The sequence below is a fragment of the Dama dama genome, chromosome 20 (assembly GCF_033118175.1).
Source record: "Dama dama isolate Ldn47 chromosome 20, ASM3311817v1, whole genome shotgun sequence".
In the NCBI taxonomy this organism is placed as follows: Eukaryota; Metazoa; Chordata; class Mammalia; order Artiodactyla; family Cervidae; genus Dama; species Dama dama.
Window position 1 is genome coordinate 50032282 of NC_083700.1, and position 18911 is coordinate 50051192.

At 34.9% G+C, this 18911-nt stretch overlaps 1 protein-coding gene across 5 annotated transcripts in view; it reads right to left on the minus strand.

Annotated features, from left to right (window-relative positions):
* Positions 1-9563: 9563 nt before the first annotated feature.
* The window catches only part of MTF2 (metal response element binding transcription factor 2), a 72510-nt gene continuing 63162 nt past the window's right edge, over positions 9564-18911 (minus strand). For 4 of the 5 annotated variants that reach the window (XM_061121361.1, XM_061121360.1, XM_061121358.1 and 1 more), the window contains 5 exons: positions 18356-18526; positions 13746-13851; positions 13582-13634; positions 13364-13468; positions 9564-11970 (listed from right to left, as the gene is read on the minus strand). In XM_061121361.1, the coding sequence (XP_060977344.1) occupies positions 11613-11970; positions 13364-13468; positions 13582-13634; positions 13746-13851; positions 18356-18526 (793 nt within the window). In that variant the 3' untranslated portion in view covers positions 9564-11612. The remainder of the gene's footprint in view (positions 11971-13363; positions 13469-13581; positions 13635-13745; positions 13852-18355; positions 18527-18911) is intronic. The other variant, XM_061121359.1, reaches the window with a different exon arrangement.

The following is an 18911-nucleotide window of genomic DNA, read 5'->3' on the forward strand; positions in this document are numbered from 1 at the left end:
TTCGAACTATGGTGCTGCAGAAAACCCTGAAAGTCCTTTGAACAGGAAGGAGATCAAACCAGTCAATCTTAAGAGAAATCAACCCTGAATACTTGTTGGAAGGACTGATGCTGAAGCTGAAACTGCAGTATTTTGGTCATGTGATGAGAACAGCTAACTCAGAAAAGTTCCTGATGCTGGGAAAGATTGAGGGCAGGAGAAGAGGGCCTCAGAGGATGAGATGGCTGGATAGCATCACCAATGCAATGGACATGAACTTGGGCAAACTTCAGGAGATGGTGAAGGACAGAGAGGCCTGGGGTGCTGCAGTCCATGGGGTCACAAAGAGGCAGACGCGACTGGGCAACTGAACAGCACAATAAGTATCTTGGAAAATATCAGGCACTCAAATATTGAGATGTTCATTCTCAACTCCAGACCTAGTCTGACCTTGCTCCCTCATTTTGAACTTAAGCTTTTCTCTCCCGAAGCCTCTATTTAATCCATCCTTTAAAGTACAACCTAACAAATATTACATCCAAATTAATCTCATTTCTCTGGCAATATAGCACATATTTGGATACCTGTAGTCATATGTTGTTACCGTATATTGCTTAATTCTAACATTTTATATCCTGAACTCTCCAATACTGTGAAGTTGCTCAATTGTGTACGACTCTTTGCAATCCCATGGACTGTAGCTTACCAGGCTCCTCCGTCCATTGAATTTTCTAGGCAAGAGTACTGGAGTGGTTTCCCATTTCCTTTGCCAGGGGATCTTCCCAAGCCGGGGATCAAACCCAGGACGCCCACATTGCAGGCAGAGGCTTCACCCTCTAAGCCACCAGGGAAGCCCAAACGAAGCTGCATCCTGCACCCAGGGATGTGAACCCTGGTCCAATACTGTACCATTCTCTAAAGTATGCCCACTGAACTCCCACCTCTCCTCCCAAAAATCTTGAATTTATTTATGCTGTTTTCTTATCCTACCATATTTTGGCCTATCAAAATCCTATCATCCATGGGATGGATTGGGAGTCTGGGATTAGCAGATGCAAACTATTATATTTATATAATGGATAAACAAGGTTCTACTATATACTATATTTGATATCCTGTAATGAACAATAATGGAAAATAATATAAAAAGAGTATGTATAACTGAATCACTTTACAATACAGAAGAAATTAACACACTGTAAATATACTTAAAACAAATTTTTTAAAAATCCTATCATCTTTAAAGCCAAATTCAAATGGAAGTCCATTCAATAAGTCCTTCCTAAATGCCTCTTAGATTTGTTCTACGTTCTCATGGAACTCTGTACCAATACTCCATAGTACCTAACATATTTCAACTCAAGTTTAGTTTTATTTATGTCTGTGCCCTCCATAATTTAAGAATTCAGAGCAGGACTCCTAATATTTCATTTTTCTCTTAATAACTAACAGATATTCAAAATATAATTCCTGCATTTAAATAAACAGTAATACAAAATGGTGTCAAAAACCATTTTCAAGAACTGGGAGTACAAAAAACATTCTGTAATAATACTGTAAAAATCCTATAATAAACCTTTGAATTGAGTCCCGCCAGAAGACAGAAGTCCTAACTTCAAGTACCTGTATGAAGTGAATGTGAACTTATTTGGAAACATGGCTTTGCAGATGTAATTAACGATCTTGATGCATGCTTTGTTTCATGACGTTATTTTCACTACAATGTAAATCTTTATCTTCTGAATGGTGAAGGTGCAAATTTTCTATGTAACTTAATATTAGGAATACGTCAATATTTTGTTTACTCTCTGTTTAGAAAATATAACCCAGCAGTACCCTTTAACCCTTGTATCATGCTTCAAGTTATCCAACTTTTGCTTTTCTCAGTGTGCTTAAAGTAACACAAAAATAAGTTCAATGAACCTAAACACCAAATTCCTCAAATTAAAAATACAAATAATTGCATAACCTGTTAATCTGTTTACCTACTGTTGTCAGTCGCTCAGTCGAGTCCGACTCTTTGCAACCCTATAGTCTGCAACACCCCAGGCTTTCCTGTCCTTCACTATCTCCTGGAGTTTGCTCAAACTCATATCCACTGAGTCGGTGATGCCATCCAACCATCTCATCTTCTGTCACCCAGTTCTCCTCCTGCCCTCAATCCTTCCCAGCATCAGTGTCTTTTCCAGTGAGTAAGCTCTTTGCATCAGGGGGCCAAAGTATTGGAGTTTCAGCTTCAGCATCAGTCCTCCCAATGAAATTTCAGGGTTGACTTTCTTTACTATTGACTGATTTGCAACCTTTGCAATCCAAGGGACTCTCAAGAGTCTTCTCCAACACCACAGTTTCAAAGCATCAATTCTTTGGCACTCAGCCGCCTTCATGGTCCTACTCTCACAACCATACGTAACTCCTGGGAAAACCATGGCTTTGACTATATGGACTTTGTAGGCAAAGTGATTGTCTCTGGTTTTTAATATGCTATCTAGGTCTGTCATAGCTTTTCATCCCAGGAGCAAGGGTCTTAATTTCATGGCTGCAGTCACTGTCCACAGTGACTTTGGAGACCAAGAAAATACAGTCACTGTTTCCATTTTTTCTCCATCTATCTGCCATGAAGTGATTGGACTGGATGCTATGACCTTAGTTTTTGGAATGTTGAGTTTTAAGGCAGCTTTTTCACTCTCCTCTTTCACTTTCATCAAGAGGCTATTTAGTTCCTCTTTGCTTTCAGCGGTAAGGGTGGTGTCATCTGCATATATGAGCTTATTGATATTTCTCCTGGCAATCTTGATTCCAGCTTGTACTTCATCTAATCTGGCATTCTGCATGATGTATGTACTCTGCTTATATGTTAAATAAGCAAGGTGACAACATACAGCCTTGACATACTCCTTTCCCAATTGTGAACCAGTCTGTTGTTCCATGTCCAGTTCTAACTGTTGCTTCTTATTAGACATGCATACAGGTTTCTCAGGTGACAGGTAAGGTGATCTGGTACTCCCATCTCTTTAAGAATTTTCCAGAGTTTGTTATGATCCACACAGTCAAAGGCTTTAGCATACTCAATGAAACAGAAGTAGATGTTTTTCAGGAATTCCCTTACTTCTTCGATGATCCAACAGATGTTAGCAATTTTATCTCAGTTTGCTCTGCTTTTTCTAAATCCAGCTTGTACATCTGCCAAGTTCTCAGTTCATATACTGTTGAAGTCTAGCTTGAAGGCTTTTGAGCATTACCTTGCTGGCATGTAAAATGAGTGCAATTGTGCAGTAGTCTGAACATTCTTTGGCATTGCCTTTCTTTGGGATTGTAATGAAAACTGACCTTTTCTAGTCCTGTGGCCACTGCTGAGTTTCCAAATTTGCTGGCAGACTGAGTGCAGCACTTTCACAGCATCATCTTGTAGGATTTGAAATGGCTCAGGAGGAATTCCATCACATCCACTAGCTTTGTTCACAGAAATGCTTCCTAAAGCTCACTTGACTTCACACTCCAGGATGTTTCGCTCTAGGTAAGTGATCACACCACTGTGGTTTATCCAGGTCATTAAGATTTTTTTTGTACAGTTCTGTGTATTCTTGCCATCTAAGGTCTTCTGTTAGGTCCATACTGTTTCTGTCCTTCACTGTGCTCATCTCTCCATTAAATGTTCCTTTGGTATCTCTAATTTTCTTAGAGATCTCTCTAGTCTTTCCCATTCTATTGTCTTCCTCTATTTCTTTGCATTGTTCATTTAAGGAGGCTTTCTTAACTCTCCTTGCTATTCTTTGGAACTCTGCATTCAGATGGGTTTATCTTTCCTTTTCTGCTTTGCCTTTTGCTTCTCTTCTCTCAGCTATTTGAAGGACCACCTCAGACAACCATTTTGCCTTTTTGCATTTCTTCTTCTTGGGCATGGTTTTGATCACTGCTTCCCATATAGTGTTACAAACCTCTGTTTCATAGTTCTTCAGGCACTCAATCCGATCTAATTCCCCTCAATCTACTTGTCACTTCCACTGTATAATCATAAGGGATCTGACTTAGGTCATATCTGAATGGCCTAGTGGTTTTTCCCTATGTTCTTCAATTTAAGCCTAAATTTTGCAATAAGGAGTTTGTGTCCGGAGCCACAGTCAGCTCCCAGTCTTGTTTCTGCTGACTGTATAGAGCTTCTCCATCTTTGGCTGCAAAGAAGATAATCAATCTGACTTTGCTATTGACCATCTGGTGATGTCCATGTGTAGAGTCGCCTCTTGTGTTGTTGGAAGAGGATGTTTGCTATGACCAGCGCATTCTCTTGGCAAAACTCTGTTAGCCTCTGCCCTGATGCATTCTGTACTCCAAGGCCAAACTTGCCTGTTACTCCAGGTATCCCTTGACTTCCCTACGGCAGTGGCATTTTCAATTAGCAGATAAAATTTTATTATAGCAAAGCTTAACAACACAGTTTCTCTTATAAGGAACCCCAAATAAATGCAAATTAAATTTTAAAGCATCAGTCTTTAAGTACTACTTTTTAAGTAAAAACCTATTTTTAAAATATTTTCAAGTTTTAAAAACTTATTTTAAAAAATTTCAAAAGCTCAAAGAGTTTAACCCTACTGAGATATATACCTTCCACATAAAGACAATAAAGAGCATAGGTAAATTATTTTACACATTTTCCTGACTTAAGCAATATAATAAACCAAATTTAGCTGATACACAATTACATGAATTTGGTAAAACAACTATTTCATTAGAAATTATGATCCTCTGAAGCTTGGCATTTTAAAGTTCAATTGCAATTACATAATTTTAGCACTTAAAGTAGTGAAAAGTTAAATTATCTTGTATTTACTTAATAACCTGTAAACTCAAGCCTTTGACTGTGTGGATCACAGTAAACTGTGGAAAATTCTGAAAGAGATGGGAATATCAGACCACCTGACCTGCCTCTTGAGAAATCTGTATGCAGGTCAGGAAGCAACAGTTAGAACTGGACATGGAACAGACTGGTTCCAAATAGGAAAAAGAACAGTCTTATCTCACTTATCCAGAAATCAAGATTTCAAAAAATATCAACCACTCATGTATTATAAAATGGGGAACATTTAAAAGAAAAACACAAAAACTTGCTTATTACTCAAGACAAGGATGTCAACTGAAAAAGAGCGCACAACCTAAAGGCTGAGAATTGTTTTATTCAGTGGACTTACTGAGGACTTGAGAGATACAGCCTCTCAAATCAAGGGACTATTGTGAAGTCAGATAACAAAACCAAGGAAATGGAATAGGACTAAGGTAAGAACAATGACACTTCCTTAGTCTTAAAAAGAAAAAGACATGATAAAATGTCTCTCTTCTCATCATAGATCAAAGTTATTTTCATCATTCCTTTGGCATTTCCTCTTTATTCTGAAACTGCTTTGTACCTTCAGGAGACACATGCAAAATGCAAGATTGTAATGTGTAAGCAATTACATTTTTGCACCAGAGAAATGGATCCAATCTGTATAACCAATGTCTAAATTTCTTCCAAAAAATGCATTTTCTGCAGTGAAAAGCTAGGAAATGGTAGAAAATTTGAAATTCACTCTTTATGGTAGTTGCTGGCACTGCCTCAGCTACATAGGAATCTATGGCTTTTATTGTAAAACTATTTTGCCAACCAATTAGTCTTCTCAATCAAGGCTTTAAATTTCTAGATGCAGAGACAAAGCCTTCTATAATACAAGATGGAATACAGAATGTTGAAGCATTTTTCCAACTCTTAAGTACCTGCAAATGAAAGATATTTATTTTCTACAATTATTCAAAGACAGTTGAAAACCTATCTTTTGTGTTTGGTAACAGAAAATCTAATGCAATTTATGATCATAAACATTTCGCTCAATAAAATGTCAAGTAGGAAAAAACAAACAAAAAAAATCCTTGTTTTGAGTGATGAACAGTATAAAAAATCATTTACTCTTTCTCAAAGGAAATCAGTCTTGATTCATTACTCAGGAATCTAGAGACTTCCTGGGTGGTCCAGTGGTTAAGGCTTCGCCTTCCAATGCAGAGTGTGGGTTCAATCCCTGGTCGAGGATCTAAGATCCCAGGCTGCCAAAAGCAAAACATAAAACAGAAGCAGTTGTAAACAAATTCAATAGACATTTTAAAAAAATGGTCTACATCAAAAAAATCTCTAAAAACAAATGAGAATTGTGGGTAGAAAAAGGTTTAACTTTTTACTGAAGTGGTTATCTATTTGTTCCAGAAAACCTCACTAAAGTTCTTCCCAGTCTACTGTAAATTAGTAACATTTAGAACCTAGAGAGAACAAATAGGGAGAAAGTTGCTCAATACATTGTGAATAAATATGGATTATTAACTTGGGGACTAACACAAAAGATATGTGAAAAGTAGACAAATGTAAGAGCATCATGCAGCCTAAGTGATTAAGGACTAGAGTCCCCTACCCACATCCAGATCCCTGAGAGTACCACCATATTACAGCAACATAAAATGAATGTTCACAATTTCTCAGTAATTTAGAAAATGTTAGCATGCTAAGAATGGTGTTGTTAGAAACATGAAGCACTTAATAACTAGAAATATCTTCAATGAAGTGGCATTTTTAAACATTTATGGTCTTTAACAGTTAAAAGTTGCTTAAAGAGTAAACTATGGTTTATAGAGGTTATCAATTATGACATAATTCTTCACTAGATAATTTATATCTAGAGGTAAGAAAAACACAGAAAGTCTCTATGCGGTTATACAAAATTATAATACTAAAGGCAGGGAAAAAAAAATATCAATGGAACTTACAGATACGCTTTTGGGTTCTAGAAGAGATTTGGCAATATAGGGAAACACAGCTGGAACCAGAAGTTTGCCTCAATCTTACATCAATCAATAGGCGTTCCCTGTCAAAACTCTCTCCAAAAAGAGACAGTTTCTCTTTCATCTGCTTAAACTTTCATGGTCTCCTCAAGGAAGTTTAATTTCAGATGTATCTAAGCAAGTTTCGTATGTTTTCAAAGGGGATCCAAATTCTCACAAAATCTTCTTTTTGTCTCAAATTCTGTACAGGAAAATTTTCCTTACATTCCACTAGTTCTGTATAGAAAATTCTAATCCCCTCACCAAGTATGTACAATACTACTAATACTGGATGCTCCTATTATAGTTTCATTATGAGTAACTTTCAGTGTTATTTACTTCTATAAATTGATTCTAAATTTACATCTGCCATTTTTATAAACACATAACAATAGCAATATAGTTAAATATTTTAAAATTATTCAAAAGTGGTATTTCTCAGCAAAAGTAAAACATTAGAAAAACTTAATTTCTTCAAAAAAAACTTTCGGTGAGCTTATTTTGAATTTTTGCTTAACATGAAAAAATTACTTTGAACTAGCTGCTAGATATTCTATTCATTCATTTGACATTCATTCAACATTCAATATTTTTTCTTTCCTGCACCTAACACAGTTAATGATGGATTAAATAAACTTGAGCTTTACTTTTATTTAATTCTCCAAGCCCAAGTCACACACAAGTACTTAGTTAGGATCAAACATAAATGACACCCACACCCTTGTGGAAGCCAATAGGCATACGCAGACCCACCTCTCACTAAATGAGTTTAAGACTAAAAAAAGTTCTCTGGAATACAGCTATACATTTGCCAGCACTGATCTTAAAATTATCTTGTATATGTTCCATGACTTAGATGTCAGTGCTGTTCTTGTGATAATCAAGAAAACTCAACAAAAGTAAATAATAAGGAATAAGATTTCTGTCAGATAGAGTTGAGTTCTAGAGGGCCAAAAATCAAAGATTTTTCTGGCCCTTCCAACCCCACCCCTAACCCAATTTGTGCCCATTTAGGGCACAAATATTCCCCCAAACTGGGAAAGTGGGTCATAAGGTAGAAGGGAAAAAAGGATTGAATACCTTTCGTTAAATATAAGGAACAGAAATTAATAATTTTAAACAGGACATAGTTTTGCTTTATGCAATAAGCACATTTTATCATCTATGAAGGTTTTATTCATTTGTTGGCTTGCTTAAATCCAGTGGAAAATTTTCTTGAACGAGAAATCACATTCCTTGAAGATACTGCAAAAGTGAGGAGTTATTACTAAGCATCCAAGCATTATCTCCAACAAAGAGAAACTACATGGGTAAAAAGCAGAGTGGGACATTGCTCGTGGTCCAATGGTTAATACTCTGCACTCCCAATGTAGGGGGTACCTGTTTGATCACTAATCGGGGAACTAAGATCCAACATGCCACAGGCCAAAAGAAGGGGAAAAAAAAGCAGAAAAAGATTTTATTGAGTAAAAGTGAGGCAAGGGGAGAAATAAAGAGTGAGCTGCTTAATTTGCCACCTTCATCTAACTTTAAATATAAATACAGTATTACATTTTGATCTATTTACTGCTCCAAGATATTTTGATATTATGACTTAAAAGTTACTTGCTCCTATCTACTTGTTATTTAGAGAGCCAGTTTGCTTTCACCGTTTCTCCCATCTCCAAATCTGTATCAGACAGCTATCAAGTTTCTTAACTGCTACTAATTATAAACAAATTCCATGATAAAATTCTCACTTTACATTTAACTATCAAGTTTTTATTTCCCTGAGGAAAGAACATGACTGGTCAACTGCCAAAGAAGAAACTGAAGGAGACTTCTGGAAGTATATTCATAGAGGTAGTCCAACGTAGCACAGACATCTTCCTTTGCCATTACATTCTTATTCAAACAACCCTAGAACCAGAGTACAAGTTTGCTATAACTATACAAATCAGATCAGGTTCCAACCAAAACTTAATAATACCTAATAAAAACTCAATCAAATAGCTCAAAAATTATTTCTACCCTAACACTAACAGAAATCTTAATATATACAGAATAGAAACTAAACATACCTTGCAAATAAAACAAGAAGAAATACCCTCAAACTCACATATCAGTGAACATTCACTTCTATTCAACATTCAGTAACAAAATAAATCCAGCAAGATAAGATTTGACTTCATCACTCCTACATTAGAACTGACAGAATAACTCTGATAGCTTATATTCTGTTATAGCTTATATTCTGTTTGATCACCTAAAGGCCTTAGAATCTATATTTATCCATGACTATCAGGGTATTTATAAAATATATTTGTTTTGAGTAAAAATGAATAAGGTATACTACTTTTACATCTTTCTTCCTGTAGCCTGGGGCAAAGCTGTTCAGGAAAAAGAAAAAAGGAAATCCTTTTATGTAAACCCTAACACCTTCTATATAGGTAAGAAGAAAACAGTTGAAAGGCTGAATTTTTTTGAAGTTTGGGAACAGGGAGATATCTCGTCTTTCAAGTATAAAGTGTACAAGCTGGCTAAACATAATTTATTTCTTCAAAGGATCATATAAGATGAGCACATAATAATTATTAATATTTATTGGGGGGACAAGAGGAAAATGAAGGTAAAGTTTTATAAAGATTAACTCAAGTGAACATATTTACAATATAACTAGAAACTCTTTAGCTCCCTGGCTAGATAAAAGCAGCCATCTACTGCACCAGTGTGTATTTTCAGCAAAATACAGAAGCAAAACTCATTAGCTCTTTAAAAAATACACACATTTAATGTTCGTCTGTTTTAATTCTAAGTAAAGCAATTCCAAAAATACAAACTGAACATCAGAGCCATGTGAACCACCATGATAAAATAAAACAGACATTCACAATAATTACGTCTAAAGACAGTTCAGCTTAATAAATCATCTTCCAAGTATGCTAAAGAAAGAATTACTAAAAATACTGCTGGTGTTCAGTTAGAATTAAAGGACTTTGGGGAAAATGAAATAATATGATACAGGTGGGAGTGAATAAGGTTACACGGGATTTACATTTTCCATTACCCCTAGATATAAACAAACATTCAAAATCAACACAAACTCTTGTGTGTTATTCAAAATATTGCAGCTGCAGGAAAGGCAACTTTAAATTAATAGCTAGGGGAAAATCAAGTTTTGGTGGAGGTAAACAGAAGTGACAGTTCTTAATTTGCACTTTGTAAAGCTCATTTATACCTGGCCAACCAGGAACCAAATGCAGGACTACGAAGTTCTCTGCTTCTTTTGGCTATATGTGACAAGAAAAGGTCATCTTTTGAAGATGTTTAAAGAAATAAAGCAACTTTCTTATAAACAGTCAAATAATCAATCAATGGAATAAATAAGTACTAACCCACATTTTTAACCACTCTGTAATCACTACACTTTACATATTTTTCATTTTGGTGGCAAACTCTCCAATTTTTAGGCTAAAATCCACCAATCACTTTTAAGAGTAAAATGAATAGCGCCACCAAAATAAGAATATTCTTCTGTTTACTCTTTGGCTAAAAAAGAAAACAAACAAACAAAACAAAAAGAAACAGAAGACAACTCTAACACTGGTGATAAAAGAAACTGTTTTTTTTTTTTTTAAAACACATGTAAAATAAAGTTATCAATTTAAATCTTGGTACATTTCATAAAAACAAGAGGTAATGTTGTAATAAAACAGCAGTTGCCTCGCAGGCAACACACTGTTTGTTAACCCTGTGCAATAAAATACTTTGTTCATACTACACTTATTCAACATGACTAACAGTTACTACAGACATTTCAGGAATCTTCACGGGATTCCTATAGACTTACTGTTAAAACTGAGAGACATTTACAATCATAATGTGCCATGAAAATCTGAAAACGTTACTTCTAATAGGAGATAATGTTCATACTATTTGAATTTGTTTTAGCTTTCTGAACAGCTTAGTTACAAAGACTGATAATGAAAAGCATTCGAAAAAGCCCATGAACACTGTTGTTCACACCCTTCTTCAGAACACACTAAACTTGTCTGACACATTTCTCTTCATACATAGCAAGCAACAGCACCCAATAAAAGCCTGAGAAGAAATGCTGCTGTGTAAATACTGCAACTATTCCTGAAAAAAGAATTATGGGATATATACTCCAAAGCTGCCCGTTCCCATAATTTGTATTGCATAGGTCACATAATCAATCACACACATATATATACACATGTGTGTATATATATGCACATGCAAAGAATATATTAAGACGACAATGAAGTCTAGTCACAGAGCAATTTACAGGCTCAATATATTTTTTACACTTTGTTTGAAAGAAAATTTCAGTATTTTACAGTCTTTTAGTAGGCATTATATACACTGCACTTCTAAAAGGTATTGAAATAAATTTTTTCCAACATTTTGGTAACAAAACAGACAATGTTTCTCCAAATACTTGTGCTATCTATCTACATGATCAGTTTGCTCTGAGAACACTAACCACAAAAACTGACTCAATGGAATAATTAGAAAAATTATCTAACACCATGCATGGGTTTGAATCATTTTTAATATCCTATCCTAGAAACATTCTACAAATCTTAAGATTTAAAAAATTAAGTCTCTGATTTTTAAAAGATATCTTTTTATGACAATATCCATAACATTGACAAGTATATGTTAAGGCTAGTATCATCTTATGTGATTTTTTAACCTTTTTTTTTTTAAAGATAGTAAAAGCCAGACTCCTTTAGGGTTTTGAATTGTACCTACAGAAAATGAGAGTGCAGTGAACATAATGTTCAGTCCTACAGTCAGGACGCAGTTGCTCCTTCCCATTCCACAAGATACTGCACTTTTCCATCAAGTGTCACCCGACGAGCCAATACTCGGTATTTTTCACCACATGCTATTCTACCTGCAGCACCAAAATAACTGGTAATGGAGTTTTTTAGATGATTGAGTTGTAACTCCTGATCTGCTAAGTTATTCAAAATCTCTGTGTTGAGTTCATCAAATTGGTAATCTTCTTTGCCTTCATCATCTTTTACAATTTCTGAGTTCTGAGTCTGGAGTGCTCTTCTTGGAAGACGACCCCTTCTCCTCCGTAAATGTGGTATTGCAGCAGGCCAAGATCTTCCTGTACGAGTTCTTTTTCTGGAGTCAGATAATCTACAGAACAAAAAAGGCCACAATTGTCTACCCCTGCTGACATAAAAATCAGCCAAATCAAAACAACAAATGCTATATGAAATGGATTATCACTCGCCTTCATCAAATTCAATCACCTTCTTGGGGCTGACCTTTGAAGAGCTTTTCTTCCTTAACTATGTACTATTAAGCTTAAAAGAATCAGAGGAAATTTTGATTTATGAAGCCAACAAGGCAAATTCTTACTTACCAAGAGGATTTCTAAGTCAGATCTTGTCAACATTTTTATCATTAATAAGAAGAAAGTTCATTCATTCATTCACTCAGTGCAAGAAATATTTAATAAGCACCTATTACATAAAAGACACCTTTACATGTGCTTTAACTGATGGCAGAACCAGTACAAAGGTTCCCTTGGTTATCAATTCTAGGCCTATTGTTAAGTAATATAATAAACTGAAATAAGCCTCAACTATACCCTTGGTATAGCTCAACATGATATTGGTCAAATTTAAATCTCTTATCTTCTGTGTTCTCTTAAGAGATTAAGTGAAGGAGCTAAACAAGACAAGCTTTGAGTTCAGAGATTCAAAGATTTTATGATATTATAAAACAAGGTCAAAATATAATATAGACAGTAAATTTAAAATCATACTGCCCAAGTTAAAACCCCAGTTTTGTATATTTGCTAATAAACATGCCATCTTGGGCTTGTTACAAAAACCCTCTAAGTCTCAAGTTTTCTTATCTCTTAAATGGAAACAACTCAAAAGACTGTTTTAAAAATTAAATAAAACAATGTACAAAAAAAAATATAATGTGCATAAGCTTAACAGAATGTTTGGTTGTGAAAACAAAAATTAAACAAAGGGAAATATAAAATCTTCAAGCTCATGGCTCTGGCCCCAAATAAACTAAATTTTTCTTACCTGATACATCAGACTTCAGGAAAAAGTTGCCTTTCTAAAGAGTTAGGTTAAAAAAAAAATACCAGAGGGAAAGTCTGCTATTGATTAAAAAAAAACACCTGAGTTTAAAATCCTTTTTCTAATAAAAAGGTTTGTGTGCTTGATTCCAACTTATTTAAAAAAAAAAAAAAAAAAATTCACACTTGTGTATTAAAAGTATAAAAAGGTCTCACAGAAAAGGGCACACCTATAAACACCAAGATACCTCTTCTTTGTGTACATAGCAAAATTCTTGACAAATTTAAAAATTTTAACACCTGTGCTCTGAAAAGTAAAAATATTCAGATGAATATTAACAACTAAGATATCTATATATAGACTGCATATCAAAAGCTGCAAAAAAAACTGGTATCACTTTCAATTGTTAAAAATGTATTTAATCATCACTTTACAAAGAAAACACTCTAGAGGAAAATTAGTTAAGAATAAGAACATAAAATATCTACCCATAATGCCTGGAAATACTAGACGAGGTAGTTTCTTTTGCACTGGAAGCACCCGTGAAATCCACATCTGAGGTATTGGATGAATGTGCAGTTCCCTCAGTTCTCCTGAGACAAAAGAATTTAAATGGTATAACAACTATATTACATAACAATAGAAATACTAATTTCCCCCCCAAGAAGAAAATTCCTAGGATAGGCGAAAATAACTTTCTATTTACCCAATAGAACAAGGTAAATCCAAACTAGGATTCTCTGAAATTGATTCCTTATCCTGGAAAAGAAAAAAAAAATTTTTTTAATGGTTTCTAAAAGTAACGAAAAAAAGTTTCTCAGTAATTTCAAGCAAACTTCTCTGAGAACATATACCAATATATCCTCTTACCAAAGGTGGCTCAGCAGTTTTCTGAATCATTTTTCTTGTATATGGGCCAGGTGGACGACCTACAGATTTTTTCTTTCCTTTTTTTTCTATGCCATTGCTTACTTCCCTGAAACATAAAACCATTATGTATTTAATCTCTGCAGAAAGAAAACAAAAAGACAATGGACAATATATACTGTCATAACCTCTACTTATGTAATAATTAGATTATAAAAACAAAGTTAAGTTGAATCTACAAGTTTAGTCAAGTTCACAGAAAATATATTCTAATTTGAATAAAAATGTCTTAAAGAGATATTTACATATGAAAGGTTTAAAGGAAGAAGTTCTCTAATAACAATTTTGAAAAATACACATCATCTAAAAAATTTTTACAAAACAAAAAAAGTACTACTGTATTGGATGGAAGATTTCAAAACTCCTTGAAGTTCAATTATTTCATTTATGTTGTTACTATGTAGGTACCTGGAGGATGTTTCAAGAATTTCGTACTAAATTCAGTAGTATGAATTCAGTAGTTAACCTCATGGAGCCAGGAATTATCTATGTTAAAATTGTTCAGTCCCTATACAGTAGCTCTAAATAGAAATATTCTGTGGGTTCCTGAATGATGCTAATCAGAAAGAGGTCAGAGAATGTAAAGAAGGAATCCTTCATACTGTGCAGGGGAATCATTCAAAGGACAAAATTAGGAAGTTTTAGAAAACCATTTTAGAGACATAAAGGAAAAAAATCAAGCATAAGAAGGGAAAACAAGAAATAGGTCAAGAACATATCTAATTAACAGAAGGGAAGAATGACAAATACCAATACACAGAACATCTATTTCATTTAATCAATAAACATCTCCATATAAAGGGAATACTAACAATAGGAATACAAAAATGTTCCCTGTACTAAGGGGTTTGAGATCTTCCCTGGTAGCTTAGCTGGTAAAGAATCCACCTGCAATGCAGGAAACCCTTGTTCCTGGGTCAGAAAGATCCTGTGGAGAAGGGATAGGCTACCCACTCCAGTATCTGTAGCTCAGATAGTAAAGAATGTGCCTGCAATGAGGGAGACTTGGGTTCAATCCCTGAGTTGAGAAGATCCCCTGCAGAAGGCAACAGTTAACCACTGCAGTATTCTGGCCCGGAGAATTCAATGGAGAGAGGAGCCTGACAGGGGTTACAGTCCATGGGGTCACAAAGAGTCAGACATGACTAAGTGACTTTCACACACACTAAAGGGTTCACAGTATAGGCAGAAGATGTAAAACATGTACACAAGCAGAATAATAAAATGGGTTAAGTGCTACAATAACATTATCCAGGAAAAACTGAATTAAAAAACAACGTACAAGAACAGATTTATATAATACGCTAGAAAGAGACGAATGGAGAAAACAAGAAATGACTATCCCTCCACACCAAACTTGTTTGGGAAAATAAAGGTGGAAGTACAAGGAAAGAGAAAGTAGAGAAGTAGAGGAACAAAGTGTAACTAGAACTATAATCCAAACTCTTACCAAGGATAAGATGGGTGGAGTGTACACTTATTTATTTTTTTGGCAGGATGATCAACATAACATTTATAAAGGACCCCTGGACTAAAGAAGTATTCTTTAGTCCAATTCATACATAGGGCCCAGAATGAACTGAGAATGCCTTTAGAGAAAGTTGAACCATTATCTGGTCACTATCATCTGGTCATTATCTGGTCATTATCAAATGAAAATCTGACAGAATGTCCTATCAAAATCAAAATAGGGATGAGAGAGATTGTGGAAATCTTCTTTCCAATTTATAATATAAGCAATTCTAGAAAAAGATTAATAATAAAAATTTTAAAGTAATAGGAACAGTATTCTTTTCCTTCATTAAAAAAAAAAAAAAAAACCTTAAAGTACTATCTACTTTATTACTAACTCAAATGGATATATAGCACTAACAACCCTGTTATTATTTTTTCTTATTCTCCAAGATGATTAACTCATACCTTATGAGCTCCTTAAATTTCTCTCTCAGCTATCTTTGCCTCATTATTTCATTGAGAAAACAGAAGCTACTAGGTAATAACTTCAGTCATCACAGAATAAGCATTTGTACTCATCTTCTCTCTCCACTTCAACAGAAGGATGTTAAGTCCTGCTTTAGAAGGCCAATCCCACATTTAGATTCCCACATCCTGTCCCTTTTGTCTTCTCAAAGACTTTACAATATCTACCTCTCTTTCTTCTGTACCATTCTCCTCCACTGATATACAGAAACAGGTTACAGTTGTCTTACATCTATTTTTAAAAAACCATCACTTGATTCTGCTTCCATTCCTTTTGTCTACTTCACTCCCTTAACAATACAGTGAAACTACTTGTGAGAGTTAACAACACATACCCTTCCCACTTTCTTCATTCTCTTTGAAAATTCTTAAAAAGTATTTCCTTTTTTCCCCTTTTCCTGTATTATTATTATCATCATTATTTTGAACCTTCCCATGTCCCTAATTGTAGAAAAAGACCAGTTTTTTTTTTTCATTTATTTTTATTAGTTGGAGACTAAATACTTTACAATATTGTAGTGGTTTTTGCCATACATTGACATGAATCAGCCATGGATTTACATGTGTTCCCCATCCCGATCCCCCCTCCCGCCTTCCTCCCGATCCGATCCCTCTGGGTCTTCCCAGTGCACCAGCCCTGAGCACTTGTCTCATGCATGCAACCTGGGCTGGTGATCTGTTTCACCCTTGATAGTATACTTGTTTCAATGCTATTCTCTCAGAACATCCCACCCTTGCCTTCTCCCATAGAGTCCAAAAGTCTGTTCTGTACATCTGTGTCTTTTTTTCTGTTTTGCATATAGGGTTATTTTATCATTACCATCTTTTTAAATTCCATATATATGCGTTAGTATACTGTATTGGAGAAAAAGACCAGTTTTGACAGTAAGTTGAGCAGTGCTGGAATTGATCATATTGTGCCACTTCCATCTGACTTTTACCTTTAACACTTAAGAAAAATAGTTTTTGTCAAAATCACTAATAACAAAATGTTTTCTAATCCAATAAACATTTTTCTCTAATCTTAACCTGCCTCTCAGCAACATTCAGTACTGTTTAATATATCTTTCTCAAACACTCTCCTTCACTTGGTTTTCATGACATCAAACTTTCCTAGTTTCCTTCTATTTCAATGATCGTTTTCTAGTCATCTCCTTCATTTATTTCACTTCTTCCAAACCTGTAAATAATACCAGGACATTATTCTGGGCCACATTCTCTTCTTTTCTCTCTCTAGGTAATATCATCCATTCTCATGGTTTTATAAATCAACTTCAAAATTTATTATCATGTGTCCTGAGCTCCTGACTGAACATACCCAACTGCCTGTATCTCACATCATTACCACTTAGATATTCCTCATAAGAATCTTGAACTCAATGAGTATGAAATGGAAGAATGCTCTATTCATGTCATCAAAATCTATTCTTCCAGATCTTGGTAATAGACACAACCACCCACTAGTTGCTCAAACCAGATATCTGGGCATTGTGAAACTTTATCTCGCCCTTCCTTTAAAAATTTAATTCATTAGCAAAGCCAACAAATTATTCCTCCAGTGGAGATCTTGAATCTATTTTCTACTTGACTATCACCTACAACTGCACAAGCCACCATTATCTCTCACCTAGAAAACTGGAAGTCTTCATTTTTTTCTTGCTTCTACTCTCACTTCTATAGAATTCGTTTTCCAAACAGATCCAAAGAAGTATTTTAAAAGATAATTCAGTGTGCATACATCTTTAAATAGCTTCCCACTATTCTTAGAAAACCACCCAAACTCTTTATGAGGTCTACAAAACAATGACCAAGCCCCACTCAACCTTTCCAGTGCCCGAGACTACCCTCTCCAGTCCTTGTTCACACCCCAGTAGCCTTCTGTAAGTTCCTGGAACATGCCTCATAGCTTCACGCTTGTTATTTCTGCTACCTGAAGTATTTTTCCCTTTATTCTTCACATTGTTAAGTCATTCTCATTCTTCAAAGTTTCAGCTTCAATATTATCAGAAATAGGCTTTCTTAACATGGGGTTGCAAAGAGTTGGACACAACTGAGAGAATGAACTGAACTGAACTGAAGCTTCCTTCTTAAAGTAGACCCCTATATCTCTATCCATCCCAGTACAGTCTAAATCTGTTTGCTATTTCCTAAATGGTATTAACATCATCTATAATTATTTTGTTTACCACCTTTCTTCCCCATTATAATGTAAACCCCACCAGGGCAGAAAGAAAGTCTTATTTATTATATCTCCAGCACTTAGACAGTAAGGTGCTTGATAAATAGAATGAATGAACAAACGAATGAGAAATTAACAAACAAATGAATAGATACTTATGCTGTTTGTGAACAAAATAAATAGGGCCTATTCCTGGAAAGCCTTAGATCTATAGTAAATAAATAAACATCTAGCATTAACTCTTTATACCTTGTCCAAGCAGAAATTTTAAATAGGATAACAAATCAGGGTCACTACCACTTGTACTTTCAAATATACTAATGAGGCTAAGTAACACACATTTTCAGTTACAAATAAGCTAAAGAGAAAAACTAAGCCACAGATCAACTTTTACCTTGATTCAGATATAGGTTTGGATGCCTTTCTGCCTTTAATTTTAAATTCATGGGAGGTTCCTTCAGGTTCTTTCTCTGCTTTGAAAGCCACATTTGGTGGCACAGGAGGAACACGAATTCGCAACCCAAACAAATGCTTCTTCTTCTTTATTTCTTTCCCAGACATAAACCTAAATTTTTAAAAAAATTAACTAAAAATTTAAAAACTGAACACATATACATTGAAGACCCTCGGTCGTAAAACACACGAAAGTCTACCCATTACTACCCCCATGCTTTTGTTTTTTCCCTTTGCTTTCTTGGATTCTTATCTGCCCCAGAGCCAGTAGACAGTAGGATACGACAGGGGAATAGGGAGAGAGGAATAGTATTAGAAGGGAAAACACATGTCCACTTTCCTTTTTAAAATGTAGCATCTAACTTTTTAAAGAAAGAAGAAGTACAGTGGTGTCTTTTTTAGTCTCAATGTGCTTTTCCATATTTTTAGTCTTATCTGTTACAAACATCTCAAAAAAGGTTTAAGAAAAAAAGAATTCTATTTCAGAGTGAATTGGT